Source organism: Manduca sexta, chromosome 27 (genome assembly GCF_014839805.1).
Source record: "Manduca sexta isolate Smith_Timp_Sample1 chromosome 27, JHU_Msex_v1.0, whole genome shotgun sequence".
Classification (NCBI taxonomy): domain Eukaryota; kingdom Metazoa; phylum Arthropoda; class Insecta; order Lepidoptera; family Sphingidae; genus Manduca; species Manduca sexta.
The window spans coordinates 20,195,321-20,209,278 of NC_051141.1; the positions used below are offsets into that span (position 1 = coordinate 20,195,321).

Below are 13,958 nucleotides of genomic sequence, written 5' to 3' on the forward strand. Positions count from 1 at the left end.
GATCTTGTGTGTCAATGTCACCTATTATAAGTTGATATGCGTGGTTCGTTATGCGGTACAACCAAGGTTTTCTATAGTTAGTTTGTGTTAAATGAAAGGATTAGCGCAACGGCCGTGAGGATGCGCTGCGCGTAAACTATCAACAATAACATGTCTGCTGTCGTGACCGCCGGCGAGATTTTATGACAGTCCCAACTCGCTACGTTCGCGTTAGTTCGGCTCTGAAGTTTATTACGCGTTGGCAATGTCTGTACACAGCGTCCTGGAGGAGGCCGAGGCGGCGGACCGGGCCCAGCTGGCGAAGAAAGTGTTCAGCGCGGCGTTTTACGCACTCGCGTCCTTCATGATTACTGTTGTCAACAAGACGGTGCTGACCACGTTTGCGTTCCCCTCGTATCAAGTGCTCGGGCTCGGCCAGATGATCGCGACCATCGTGGTGCTGTGGGTAGGCCGCTCGGCCAAGCTGGTGCAGTTCCCGCCGCTCGACTCTGGCATTGCACGGCGCATTTGGCCGCTACCGCTCATCTACTTGGGAAACATGGCCACCGGCCTCGGGGGCACGAAGGAGCTCAGCCTGCCGATGTTCACCGCGCTGCGACGCTTCAGTATCCTTATGACTATGATACTGGAGATGTTGGTGCTGGGAATCAAACCTTCATGGCCGGTACAAGCAAGTGTTCTGGCCATGGTGGGAGGTGCTTTGCTGGCGGCCGCTGATGACGTCACGTACTCCGTCTCTGGCTACACGCTTGTACTCCTAAATGATGCATTCACAGCTGCTAACGGTGTGTACATGAAAAAGAAACTGGATGCGAAAGATCTTGGCAAGTATGGTCTTATGTATTACAATGCATTGTTCATGTTAGTGCCAGCTGCTTTGGTGGCGTGGCAAACTGGTGACCTCAAACGATCTGCAGAATACACACAATGGAACAACATGTTATTCTTAACCCAATTTTTGATGTCTTGCATAATGGGTTTTGTGCTGTCATACAGTGTGATGCTGTGTACTCAGTACAACAGTGCACTAACTACAACCATCATCGGCTGCCTTAAAAACATTCTTGTGACATATTTAGGGATGGTGATTGGTGGAGACTATGTGTTTACGTTTTTAAATTTCATAGGGCTTAACATCAGTGTACTGGCAAGTCTGTTGTATACATATGTTACATTCAAGAGGAAGCCTACGCCAGCTTACATGCTTGTGAACAATACCAAGGTTGATACCGTATAGCGATACGTTAAACGGCGGCCAGCCCAATGCTTCATGCATTTGGTATAGTATTGAAGGTTGCTACCAAAGAATGTTTATGTGACCTTGCTTAAAATATACAATTAACATTACATTTGTCAAGGGCATAGCAGACGTCTTTCAGAACAAACAAAAACCAGCTGTTTTAATATTTATTTTGTAAGTCATAAACACTAGATAACGAACATTGCTACAAATGGCGAATAATAGAGTGATAGAATGTTTAAATTTTTCTTGAACATCTACATAACTTCCATTATCCTGCAATGTATGTGTTGGACGGCCACATTCATTGCTTTTAGTGTAATTGTATACATATATCTTAGGCAAGGTCACTGGGTTTTAGTGCATTTTACCTGTGAACCACAATATGAAGTAATAACAGACACCAATTTTTGATACATTTTTAACGTTTCAGTGTCTTAAAGATTATATATTTGCCACTAGGTGTACAGAGTCCTGCAAGAGTAAATATTGCATACAATATTCGGTATTGTTTCTAGTTCAATGATGCATCTAAAATTTCAATTGCATATGTACACAAATGATTGGGTGATCAATAAGCGTTAAGCTATCCTATATTGTGCTCCATTTAGTTAATTTGCTAATGATTAACCATAATGAGACAAACTTGTTTTATTAAGCTCCAGAGGCTCTCATATGACGTTCTAATCTTACCTCATGTCACAACATCTATTTGCTCAATGGATACAATCACCATCTTAAATTTCATTTTAAATAAAAGTGCTAAACCATGCATATCACAACTTTGCTAACCTTATTGTTCATTGATCATTCATATACTATTATAAAATAATGGATCATGTTAATTACTACCTAGTGACAAGTATTTTAATCTAGCAAATTATGTTTTAATTGGGTAAGTGACATATTATATTTTATTAGAATTAATTCAATAATAATTGATAAGAGAGGATATTTTATACATCTAACATTACGTAATACTATTTGCTAGCTTGTTTCCCAGTTTAGTAAAGCAGTTGCCAGTTTTAAATATATACTATGGACTGGACCAATAAGTCCTTATATTAATTATTAAAAATTATAATTATGTAGATTTCACTTGAAACATTTAAATTATCATGCACTGCATATGGAAGATATTCATAATATATTTATTATTTTAACTATTTTAAGATGATTAAGCTGTTAAGAGCGTTGTCTACCAACTTATTTGCTCTTTAGAAATAATGAGAAAAAAGAAAAAAATATGGTAACCCAAATAACAAGTAAACATATTTACATGAGTTTTTAAAACTTCCAAAGCATTCACGCGTGACCGCCACAGTGGCCAGTTAATGCCACGTCTACCAATTTTACTGATAAAATAGCCCATAGTTAAATAAAACATTATCCCAATGTGATAAAGATTTGTTGTTGTTTTAAATAATGAGGTATTTCTGAATCCGTAAAACAAAAGCATAACCTTTATTAGCAAATATTTAAAAATAATATACGCTATTAACGGACTTATATTTATGCAGTGCAACTAATCATCAAAGTTTAAAACAGCACACAATAGTAATACCCTTCAAATTGGGTCACATTTTTTGGTACACAGCTATCTAGTGCCGAGTTCACTGTGCGAGAATAAATTATTTTCTTAGTGCCTTTAATACAGACTGTAATTACTTTTAGCATACACGGGCTAGAAAAACTTATATTGATTGTCGTATTTTAACGCTCGTATGTCACACCTCATTCAGATACGTGCCGAGTACAGACAAACAGTTCAGTAAACAACGTATCCGTGTGTATTCGTAACTCATAATTCATAGTCATATTTATTTAATAATTTATGCGGTTAATTATTCGTCTATCGTCTTAATGAGGCATTAGAGGTTGAGTTGCGCGTGTAATCGTCGACGGATGTCTGCAACTGATGCTTAGTTGGTAAGTGAAACATATTATATTTGGTAGACAGCGCTCTAAACATAATATAATATTTGAATACAACACAGAAAACGAAACAATGTTACACTGATAAACATCTCATATCAGTTCCTATTTTCCTCGTTGGTTATGTGTACTGAGGAGTTAGTGGCAGCGTAGTTCTATTACATATTATATATGACCAGGGTAGATAACTATATACACATAAAAAACGCAGTCTGTTGTGTGTATACTGTTTGCCTAAAAATTGTTGACGATTTTTGAACTTTAGCGTACGACTTTGCCAAGTTGTACGAAAAACTAAATATGTATTATTATATCACAAAAGTACTATAACACAAAAGTATTATATCCTAATGTAGGTTTTACAAGTTGCTAAGATAAAAAAAAATATTAAAAGAATTTACCATAATTTATTAAGACAGTATTTTACAAGCACGTAAAAAATATCATCAAGAAAGATCATTGTCGTGTGATGGTCTTGGCAGCGTACTAGGTACTGGGTTCAAATCCAAGATGAGCAAAATTTGTGTGGGTTGCAGTTCAAAAAACCACATAGAATTGTCCTTGATTATAATTGGAACTCGATATAGCGATAGCCTTGCCCATCACATCCCGAGATGATAAACTAAGCACGAGTGAACTTAATACGTTTCTAATGTTTGGTGATAATAGCGAAAACGTCGAGAACTTCAAGTTGAATTACCATTTTAGTAATCATCTCCTGTGCACCTTTAAAGACAGACAGATGTTACAATGGTTAAATACAGTACAGTATTAGAAATGTACAAATTTCTTGAAATAGCTACAGCACAGTAAATTCAGCTGAAATGTCAAGTAACCACATGCGTTGTCCATCCGGAAAATTGATGCCAGCGTCAGTCGATAAACGTGACGTAACAATCAACATAGTTGGATATGATCTCTGCCATGCTAGATAGGTGCTACTATGATAATGTAGCTTATTATCAGTGAGAAAAAAAACTATTTCCAGTGCTTCCATTGATGTTTATGCCAGCTTAAGCGACCGCGGTCACTCGCCGTACGAACTACGTTGCCACTAATTGTATACATTTTTAATAATGTGACATGTGGTTTGAGATTGTTTTATTGTTGACGTGCGTGCCATCTCCGTGCCGTGGCAGGTCCGTGCGTACGGAACATCATATATTTATTACATATAAACTGACTGATAACGGCTCAGGCACTAGTGAAAACGATTTGACGGCGCACGGCTCCCGTCCTGACATTGCATTAATGTTAGCATCGACTATCAGGGATATAAAGATAACATTCACAAGCTATCGTTAAATATAGAATATTAATTATGTTCGTTACAAAGTTATATTTACAACAGATATTACGAACACAACTACTGATAAAAATGCATAATCGTCAATTTAGGATTTCTAAATCCCTCGTGATAGTACGAATAATGGAAAAAAGCTTACATACAAAAAATATACAGATAAAAACAATAAAATGTTTAATACTTATTTTAAATCGTTCTGCGTTATTAACTACGAAAATTTCGCTTATGAAATAGCCGCGTAAAAAACGTTTATTTCTACAGTTATAGACACTGTAGGATCATAAGTCAGGACTATGTGTGATGGTTTGGCGAATTTATTTAGGTCGAATTTGGCTTCTCAAAATGAGTATTTATTGTCAGAAGAAGAAATTGTATTAACGTCATTTTTAATTTGTGTAGTTACTTACAACTAAGTATCGCGTTTTTTCGCCCTGATGGCGCAGTGCGTGTTGAGTCCGCAGCGAAACGCAAGGACGCAACTTCATCTACAAGACAATGTTTGACCTAAAAGTGTATGTTTCAAGGCAGCATTTAGAATCGCGTGGTTCATACCATGATATAACTCTTATAGGTTCCAGGAATATATTATGTAATTTGCGCGTTTTAAAAACGTAGGTCAATTAATTTTTTGTGCATATTAATAGCATTGTACAAACGCGTCGTTAAATATCATCAATTATATCGTGTATGTTGATTCAAAGATTAAACAAACCTACACGAGGTTAAACGTAAAGAGAGGAAGGGAGGGGACGTCGAAAGTTCAAGGCGATGAAGGATTTCACGACTGCTGGCACTCACGACATGCAAATCAATATTACGACATCGATCCCTCTTTCTGAACGAGGCGTCCAAAGTTCGATATCCGGATAACTCTATTTTATTTGGCCAGCATCTCATTCTTTACATATCGATTTGTGGTTGCAATTATTGGAACCCTGAATTTGGTTTCCCCTGTACCATAAATGGCGTTAACCTAGTCGGGAGTGGAACGGACTGCCGAGACGAAAGTCCACACGCAATATATACAGAAACAAACGTTAAAATATTTTAAATTAAAATAATAAAACCTGTGATTAGCGGGCCAATAACTGGAACGTATGTGCGGGAGCGGAAACCTGTTCTAAGTGTATGTACCTCACTGCCTACCCGGTGCTTAACCATAAGTGTTTTTTTATTATACTTGTAAGTGTATTTAAATACTGAATTTGTTTAACGTGCTTTTTTTGTACAGGTAATTTATATATCCATTTTTTTTTCTGTTCCAAAGTAAAGGCCGTGAGTTTACTGCGTTTCATTCCGTTATTGATATTTCAAAAATATCTCATTGTAGCCGTGGTCGAACCCGCGACCTTCCGTTTTCCAGGTAGCTAATTGCCCACTGCGCTATGGCGGCTCTCAGTCGAAATTGATACTTAATTTGTCGTCCTTCCTTTCAAATTTATCCGTACAATTACATATTTTGACGTAAATTTAACAACTGGGTTCTAGATCGTGTCATAATAGAGTAAAGGAATACGGACTTAATGTATACAGCACAGAATACATTTTACACAGCCCATCATAATAAACATAATTCAAATCTCAAAATAATGTTAAAAATGTATTCTCTACATAACTAAGTTTTTTTCTTTACTCCATAATGTTAAGGTGATCTGGTGCCGGGCAATAAGTCTCTGTCAGGCTTAAGTCGCAAGTCGCTGTCCAGCTAGGGCTAAAAATTTTAAATGGAACGTCGGATTAGCCTTTTTAGTATCCAATTAGCATAGACTCTGAATACAAAGTTCCTGGTATGCTCTGTGATAAGTCTGTTTTCAATCATGTATCTATAAAGATTCATTCGTAGACACTATCTGCTACGAATGAATCTGCGAAAGCGCACGACATCGCGTGGAGAACTTGGACAGCCACCCCTACGTCGATTTTTGCCATTTAGTAACATTGTTATATTCCAGATTTGTTAATATGATACTTGAAATATCAGTAAACTATGCGCTTTGAGACCATGAACTCTAGGCAGAGGTTTCGGATTAATTTCCAGGATACCTGGCTCCAATATTAAAGTTAGGTTTGTATTCAATTTTCAAAGTTATAAGTCGCTTTGTTAAGGAGAAACCTCCTGACATACATTTAACTTCGCCATAAGAATTACGAATGTACACGAAGTCTGTCAATCAAATGTTTTAGATTTTATGTGAATAGCAAATTCGCGGACTCTGCTATTATTATTTAGAGAGGCAGGTATCTTGCACTTGTGATTATTTGGGCTATCAATGGACTACGCCCTAAATACTTCACTATTTTCGTCACAGTCCAATTCGCATTCTTATGTCGCGTAGTTTGGACTAATTAATTCGTGGTTGTCGAATGTTGGATACAGCATAGAGTTCTAATATACATGCAAGCTCTGGGCATAGGCAAAAAAGGAGATAATGCAAAAGTTTATATAAACATTATTACAGGCTTCCACTGGATATGTGCAATTGCTGTCAATGTCATATAGTATTTATATAAAACGTATATCAGGAGATAGCAATAGTCAAAAGGCGGTTATACTTCATTCACTGGTCCAGCGTTTGTTATCATTCCCTGTGTTGGTATAAACCCCAAGATTTGTTCAAATCAAAAGAAAATTCTGTAGAAATTATTGCTGTCGTTTTTGAAGTTGTATAAAAATATCTTGTTAATGTATTTCAATGAGACTTTTATCTGTTGCTTTGTTTAGTCGGGTATAAAAAGAAGTTCCACCAGTCCGCCCTAAACAGCTTCAGGTTCAAAGCTTATCTGACGAAACTATTCAGCTGAATTCATTTATTAAGAAACTCCTGGAAAATGATAAATCTATAGAAATCCAAGATTCAAACTAATAACTGGTCTTTGAAGACTTACTGCGATTCCTTTGAGGATGGTTCGATAGTGCGTTCCGTGAATGCCAAGAAAGCAAAGCTAAGTCTTTGAGAAAACTATTGAGTTTTACTTCAAAACACCTGTCTTGAAGTAGTTGTTCCACCGCCGACGAGCAGCGCCTTGCTATATTTTCTCCCAGGAAATTAACTGGCGCATAATACAAATTATATGCAAAATTGATAGGGGTATTTGTCTACGGCTGGCCATAATACTAACGTTTATTGGAAAAAGAATTATGCCAAACGATCGTAAGCTTGTTGTTGTCCTGGTGGTTGTCCTTTTTTTGTATTACCTAAGAGTCGTTTCATAAGACTGGTAAGTCGGACATCCTTTAGGCTCAGATAAGGTTGGGCGGGAACCCGTTTTCTCACGAAATAAACTTTATTGCGTTAGTAATTAGTGCAATAAGCCGAATAATAATAATAGTTTTGTACGCATAATCGCTAACGGTAATACAAAATACACCCTCTCAGAGACGGCTGGCCACGGTTTATTTCCACGTTACAATATGTAACGCTGTTTTTTTTCTTTTCTTTGCCAGGATAATACTATGAACAGAGCAACGTTGCAACAAAATCGTCCTTTTTTATCGCTCCTTAAACTTCTAAAAGAGGCAAAGGTTTATAGCTATTCGCCACTCGTCCATAGTAAGACAGGCGCTTACTTCACAGTTTGTAAAAGCCCGCAACGAAATTAATTGACGCCAAGTTAAATAAACAGGTAAAGTTGGAATTACTCTTGTAATTAGCTTAGCTAGCTTATGACTTCATCAGATTTCTCTCCTTTGTGCTGTTGCTGCAACGTCTTACAAATACCTTTGCCCTTAGAAAATAGAACTGTGGACTGGTTAATTAATAAGAGAAATTAATTTCTAGGAAACTCCGTCTTGAAATAACTCGAAGCGATTTATTTAAAATGATAGCTAGGATTTACGTCGTGCTCTAACGATCTTATGTAATACTGAAAGGGTCGCCTACAGTCCGTTTTGTGATAAAATATTACAGATAAAAGTTAAAGCAAGTTTGTTTGTTAACGATCATCTCGCTGCGCAGGAAAATAATAAGTTTGAATTGTATGACATCTATCGTATTGAATTCCTGAGATAATATTGTAAATAAATAAAAAAAAAAAAACACTTTGTCCGCCCTTTATTCGTTATTCGGGAAGACGCATTTTTAGGATAAAAGTAACCTGTAAAATCCAGGATTTAGTCTACCTATTTCCTGATTATCAAATTATATCAACCAAAACATACACTAAGTTAATCCATTCATGATTTGGCTCGCTATCACAATGTATCGAATCACAGCGCTGTCCAAACATTACACTGACAGTTGCCTGTCTACCCTTCACAGTTCCGGCCTTGCTAATCCATACAATCATCATAGCTGGAGCGCTATAGGTATCATAATTAAGTGCTGAGTGAGCATAGCTGGAACACTATAGGTATCGGTCACTGAAACGCGCCTAACAATCGGTACTTGATAACGTCAGTCATTGATATCTACTCGGCTTTAAGATGACTGAATACTATAAAGGCATAAAGGATCGTGCCACTCTTGTCGTGTAATGGAGTATTCATTGTCCTACAAACCGTAAAGTAATAGATTTAGTCTAAAATAACAGCCTATTCCAAAATAACGGCCAATAAGCGTATTATGATGTTCGGTCCGGTAAGATTTTATCCCTTTTAATACAAACATGTGAACTTATGCCCTACTAGCAATTCTATACCAGATGTTCAAACTTCTGCTGTCAGCAATCAAACACCGTCGAAAACCGGTCATCTTCAAGAATGATAATGATATCTTCCTTAACGAGTTTGTTAGTCATCGGTTCTGGAAATATTTAATCATCGCGTGACGTCATCACACGATCTTGTGCCTTCTGATTTCTCTTCGACATTAGTTATGTAGAAATTTGAAGCGCAACATTCACGCTGCATGTTGAACAACGTTGCTCGATGCGTATCGTGATAGGTCATCATTGTTGAGAGTTAATTGCCCTGAGTTTGCCAGTCTGCCACACTTCTCTAATTTGACATCAACACGGAAGTAATCCTTGATGAATCCAGTAATAATGTTTAAAAAGGCCAGGGTCAATGACTAGTAACCGTGGTGAGAAATATTCGTGTGTTATGGTTCGTAAAAATACCTACCGAACCGGCTATATCTGCCATTAAGTATCGTTAATTTCCATAAAAGTTTGTCAAATTTTAATAATTGAACATCATTATAAACTCACGCTTATTCATTTGAAGGAACAGAATAGGAATCAGAGCGACATGTTGAGCACCAAGTCCAAATCAAATGTTTGCTAAAAATCTATTTAGTTTAGCCGACCAAGGTATCAAACTCAGTCTTACCGGTCTCACTACGCACTTTAGCACTAGACCCAGAAATCATTGAAGAGTGACTGAAAAATACTTTGCTTTAATTTTTAACATACTATTTGACCATTCTCGTCCAAGGTTCTTTTTAGTTAAGTAAACTCAAAGAACGCCGAACGGCAAATTTTTTCATTTCGGACTTTCTTATCTATGTCTCTGTAACACGATAAGGAAACGGCTTATCACTAATAATAATTAATGCTAATAGTGTTTTTATGTTTACTGTTAGACATGTGATTAGATGGATTTCTTGGTTTTATGTCATAAACATTGGTACTTAGGATTAGGTATAAGAAATTTCGAACACCTAGAAAATCTAATGAAGAAATTTAAATTTAAAAAAGTTGGACAGCTATTTGTTGATTTTTTTTTCATGCATGGCAAGGTTCCACTACATCTGATGGTAAGTGGAGTGGGGTCCAATAGAATGTAGTCAGTCTAGTACAGAGATGATTAAATTAACGCCGCGCCGCGTCGGCTTGTTGAAACCGGATATACAGAGGCTGATCCCGGAACGGAACACACTTACATGGGCCACTATTGCGGGTTTTAACGCCTTGTGTGCGGTGGTCGCTATTAGGGCGGATATAAAATATATCCTACCACCAGCAAATCATAAACTAACCCGGTTTAGATGATTTTTTTTGTATTTAACTAAAGGCATAACACAGAACACAATCATTATAAACAATACTTAAGCACTAAATTACATTAAGTCTAGATTGTCTTCCTTAAACCTATGCCCTAATTGAATTTAAACTACGGACAGTACTACTACTTCCGATGCGCTACACTCCTAATACCATACATATTAGGAGGAATACGAAGCGTGAATGCATTAGATGCACTTCTGCCCCACCTCATTATACAAGCCAAACCCCAATATCTACGTTAAATTTGAGACAAATATAGAATATTTCTATACTCGACAAGTGATAACGATCGACCTGTTCCAATTTTCAATACGGAATCGTGTTACTGTCATTTTTTAAATAAAAATAAACACTGGAAACATGTCGCCGGATACAATTAAATATTTTAACACTATTCACCGTTGAAACAGAGCTATCTAGGGCAACAATCGGATCAGCGAAGTGTTTGCTATTGACGTTTTAAAAGCTAAACTGTATTTAGAGAATCAGAAAACAAATAAGTAGTATCAATTAATTATATCTATGGATATGAAATTAGCGGATATTTGTGAGCAAAATTTACGCTTGGAGAGATTTTATTTTTGTTTATATTTAGGTTTTTCCGTCCCTGCATATTATTATATAATAGCTCAGATTTTAAACAAGAGAAAACAGGGCGTTATAGGCCAAAAATGCACATCTAAACAATCTAAGATCACATACAAGTCATTTCTTAACCAGTTAACAATACTTTATAATATAATATAATATATCAGCCCAGTATTATATACTGTGCCACTGTTGGGCACGGGCCTCCTCTACTACTGAGAGGGATTAGGCCTTAGTCCACCACGCTGGCCTAGTGCGGATTGGTAGACTTCACACACCTTCGAAAATTCCTATAGAGAATTTCTCAGGTATGCAGGTTTCCTCACGATGTTTTCCTTCACAGTTAAAGCAAGCGATAATTCACAAAGAATACACACATAATTTTTTTTAGAAAATTCAGAGGAGTGTGCCCTTGGGATTTGAACCTGCGGACATTCGTCTCGGCAGTGCGTTCCACAACCAACTAGGCTATCGCCGTTAACAATACTTTAACACTAACTAATTACAGAAATGTTGCTAATACTTTTTAAGAATTCAAACGTTTGTAAAACTTTAGTAGATATTTATAATTTTTGTAATGTCGTAGGACTTGTTAGTTCTAAAACATTTGAAATGCAACAGCAAAACTGCTTAGTGCTAGTTTCTGAGAAAATAAAGTACCGAGAAGCGTCTGTGTTGCCTTCCTGCCCTACAAACAGTTTCTATAAGCTGTGGAACAGTTACCTGGATTCGATTCATAATTCATGCTACCCTTTGTGTGAGTTTTGTGATATTTAGGGTTGGATGTAGAAGTAACAGTAACAAGTGACATTTAAGTAAAAGAATTATCCAGATCCCTGGTCATCATACGTAAAAAAAAAAATATATTGTATTGACCAAACGAGAGTCGAAAAAAGTCAAGAGGAATATTATTTATTTGAATATTGAAGAGTATCTGTAACGTAGCTCTTCAAATCACTGAAGCTTGCTTTTGATACCTAAGAGCCCAATTAGTCTACGGTGTTACTAGAAACAAGTATATATTATTTTCTAGGCACGAATGCTTACCTCCGATTTTGATAATTGCCGAATACAGACGAATAGTCACGAGTATGAGTTAGTAAACAATTTATTCTTGTGTATTTGTTATTCATAATTCATAGTTATATTTAATCAACAAGTTATTCGTCGAATTATTCGCCAATAATGTAAATATCAGATATTGCAATATTCGCTGGATATTTGTAATAAATGTTCAAAGGCGTTGTGCGCGTCGCAGCGCCTTTGATTAATTAAAACTAAGTGATGCTCCGATCTCTGCATAACTCTGTATTGATTTGATGTGAAACTCCAGAGACTAATTAGTAATCTGAAATAATAACAGGTATTCTATCTGACATAGTTTTGTAATGATTAGTCAGTGTTATTGTGGCTCCATCCATCATTGTTGCAATTTTTCTCCCAATTCTCACTCATGTTTGACAATGAACCCACAATCCTTTGATTAAATGGGTGTTTATCAGCTATGGATGTATTGGTTTCTATGTCGTTGTTGGCTGGATTGGGATTATCCTAAGTCTTTAGTTAACATGGTCTTTTATACGAGTGTCCGTTTGGGTACATTCTAGAGATGCCACGAATAGTTGATTGGCCGAATACCGAATACCGAATATTCGGCAACGCTGTCGGCCGAAGCGCCGAATATTCGGCCACCGAATATTCGGCACGATCCTTACAAGTGGTGGTTAGCAAACGAAAAACAATACCCAAACCTTTCGAAATTTGCTAAAGTGTATCTTTGTTCTCCTGGAAGTAGCGTGTATAGTGAGAGGTTATTTTCTGAGGCTGGTATCATTTACGATGAAAAGCGTAGTCGTTTGCTACCAATAAATGCTGAAAAGCTTGTTTTTATCCATCACAACTTACCACTGATCAATTTTAATTACTAAAGAGTTGTTATTTGGAAATAAATAGATAATTTTGAGTAATATAATGTGTCTTTATTTCATTGATTTGCTATTCGGTATTCGGCCGAATAATACATATTATTCGGCCGGATACCGAATAGCTTAAAAGTGGCCGAATAGTGCCGAATACCGAATAGCTGCCGAATATTCGTGGCATCTCTAGTACATTCCACTACTTTGTGTATTTCTGCAGCCGAGCACCTTATTTTACGCTGTTTATATTTAACCTTAATTTGTTAATTTTAATTTAAAACATTCTTTATACTATAAAACAATTAGTACTTTACAAAAAGGAACAATGCAAAAACACATATCACAAATCCAATATTGGCTCCAACAAATAGCTTATTATTTCTCAACGAAACGATACAATGAAGTTGTTTGCACGATGAAAAAGGTAACGCGAGCCAAACAATGCGGTGAAAACAATTCTTGCATTTCATTTATATTTCTGATAGGTTTGCGATTAGTTTTCAGGAGTTTTGTAAATTTCAAAACAGTTTACCGTTGATTAAAAGAGTTTTGAAAAAAGAGTAAAAGTATTAGTTCATTTCGCAGCTGAACAAATGCTCGGTCTAGGGTTGGCACCCCATTGTGCAGCGGTGTTAGGTAGGCAATAAATAGAATTAGAAGGACAATACGCGGTATTGTTTTACGGTTTAAATACATATTTAATTTTCTTAATATGGCTACAAAAATGTTTGCTTGAACATAACCAAAGTGATCATTTGATTTGTGAAACTTTAGAAATTTTTATTTTAAATGCGTCGTATGACTAGATGTTGATAATTTAACGATAGGATAGGTGTGAAAGGGATTCAGCTTACGGTATTATATATTATCTGATAAGTCGATACTCGATAGACTCGCTCGCATGATCAGGAAGCGGAAATAAGCTCGACGAAGATACCAGTTGAAGTTCCGTCCACCGCCACGGCAACGGGTGTGAGTTATGTGTCGATTTAATTATCTACAGTTGGGTGTCAAACGGGCTGCT

At 36.6% G+C, this 13,958-nt stretch overlaps 1 protein-coding gene across 1 annotated transcript in view; it reads left to right on the top strand.

Annotated features, from left to right (window-relative positions):
* The window catches only part of LOC115441421 (UDP-sugar transporter UST74c), a 28,248-nt gene continuing 14,290 nt past the window's right edge, over window positions 1–13,958 (top strand). The window contains exon 1 of the mRNA XM_030166203.2: window positions 1–13,958. This exon is cut by the window's right edge and continues 14,290 nt beyond it. Coding sequence (XP_030022063.1) covers window positions 245–1,237 — 993 coding nt within the window. The 5' untranslated portion in view covers window positions 1–244 and the 3' untranslated portion in view covers window positions 1,238–13,958.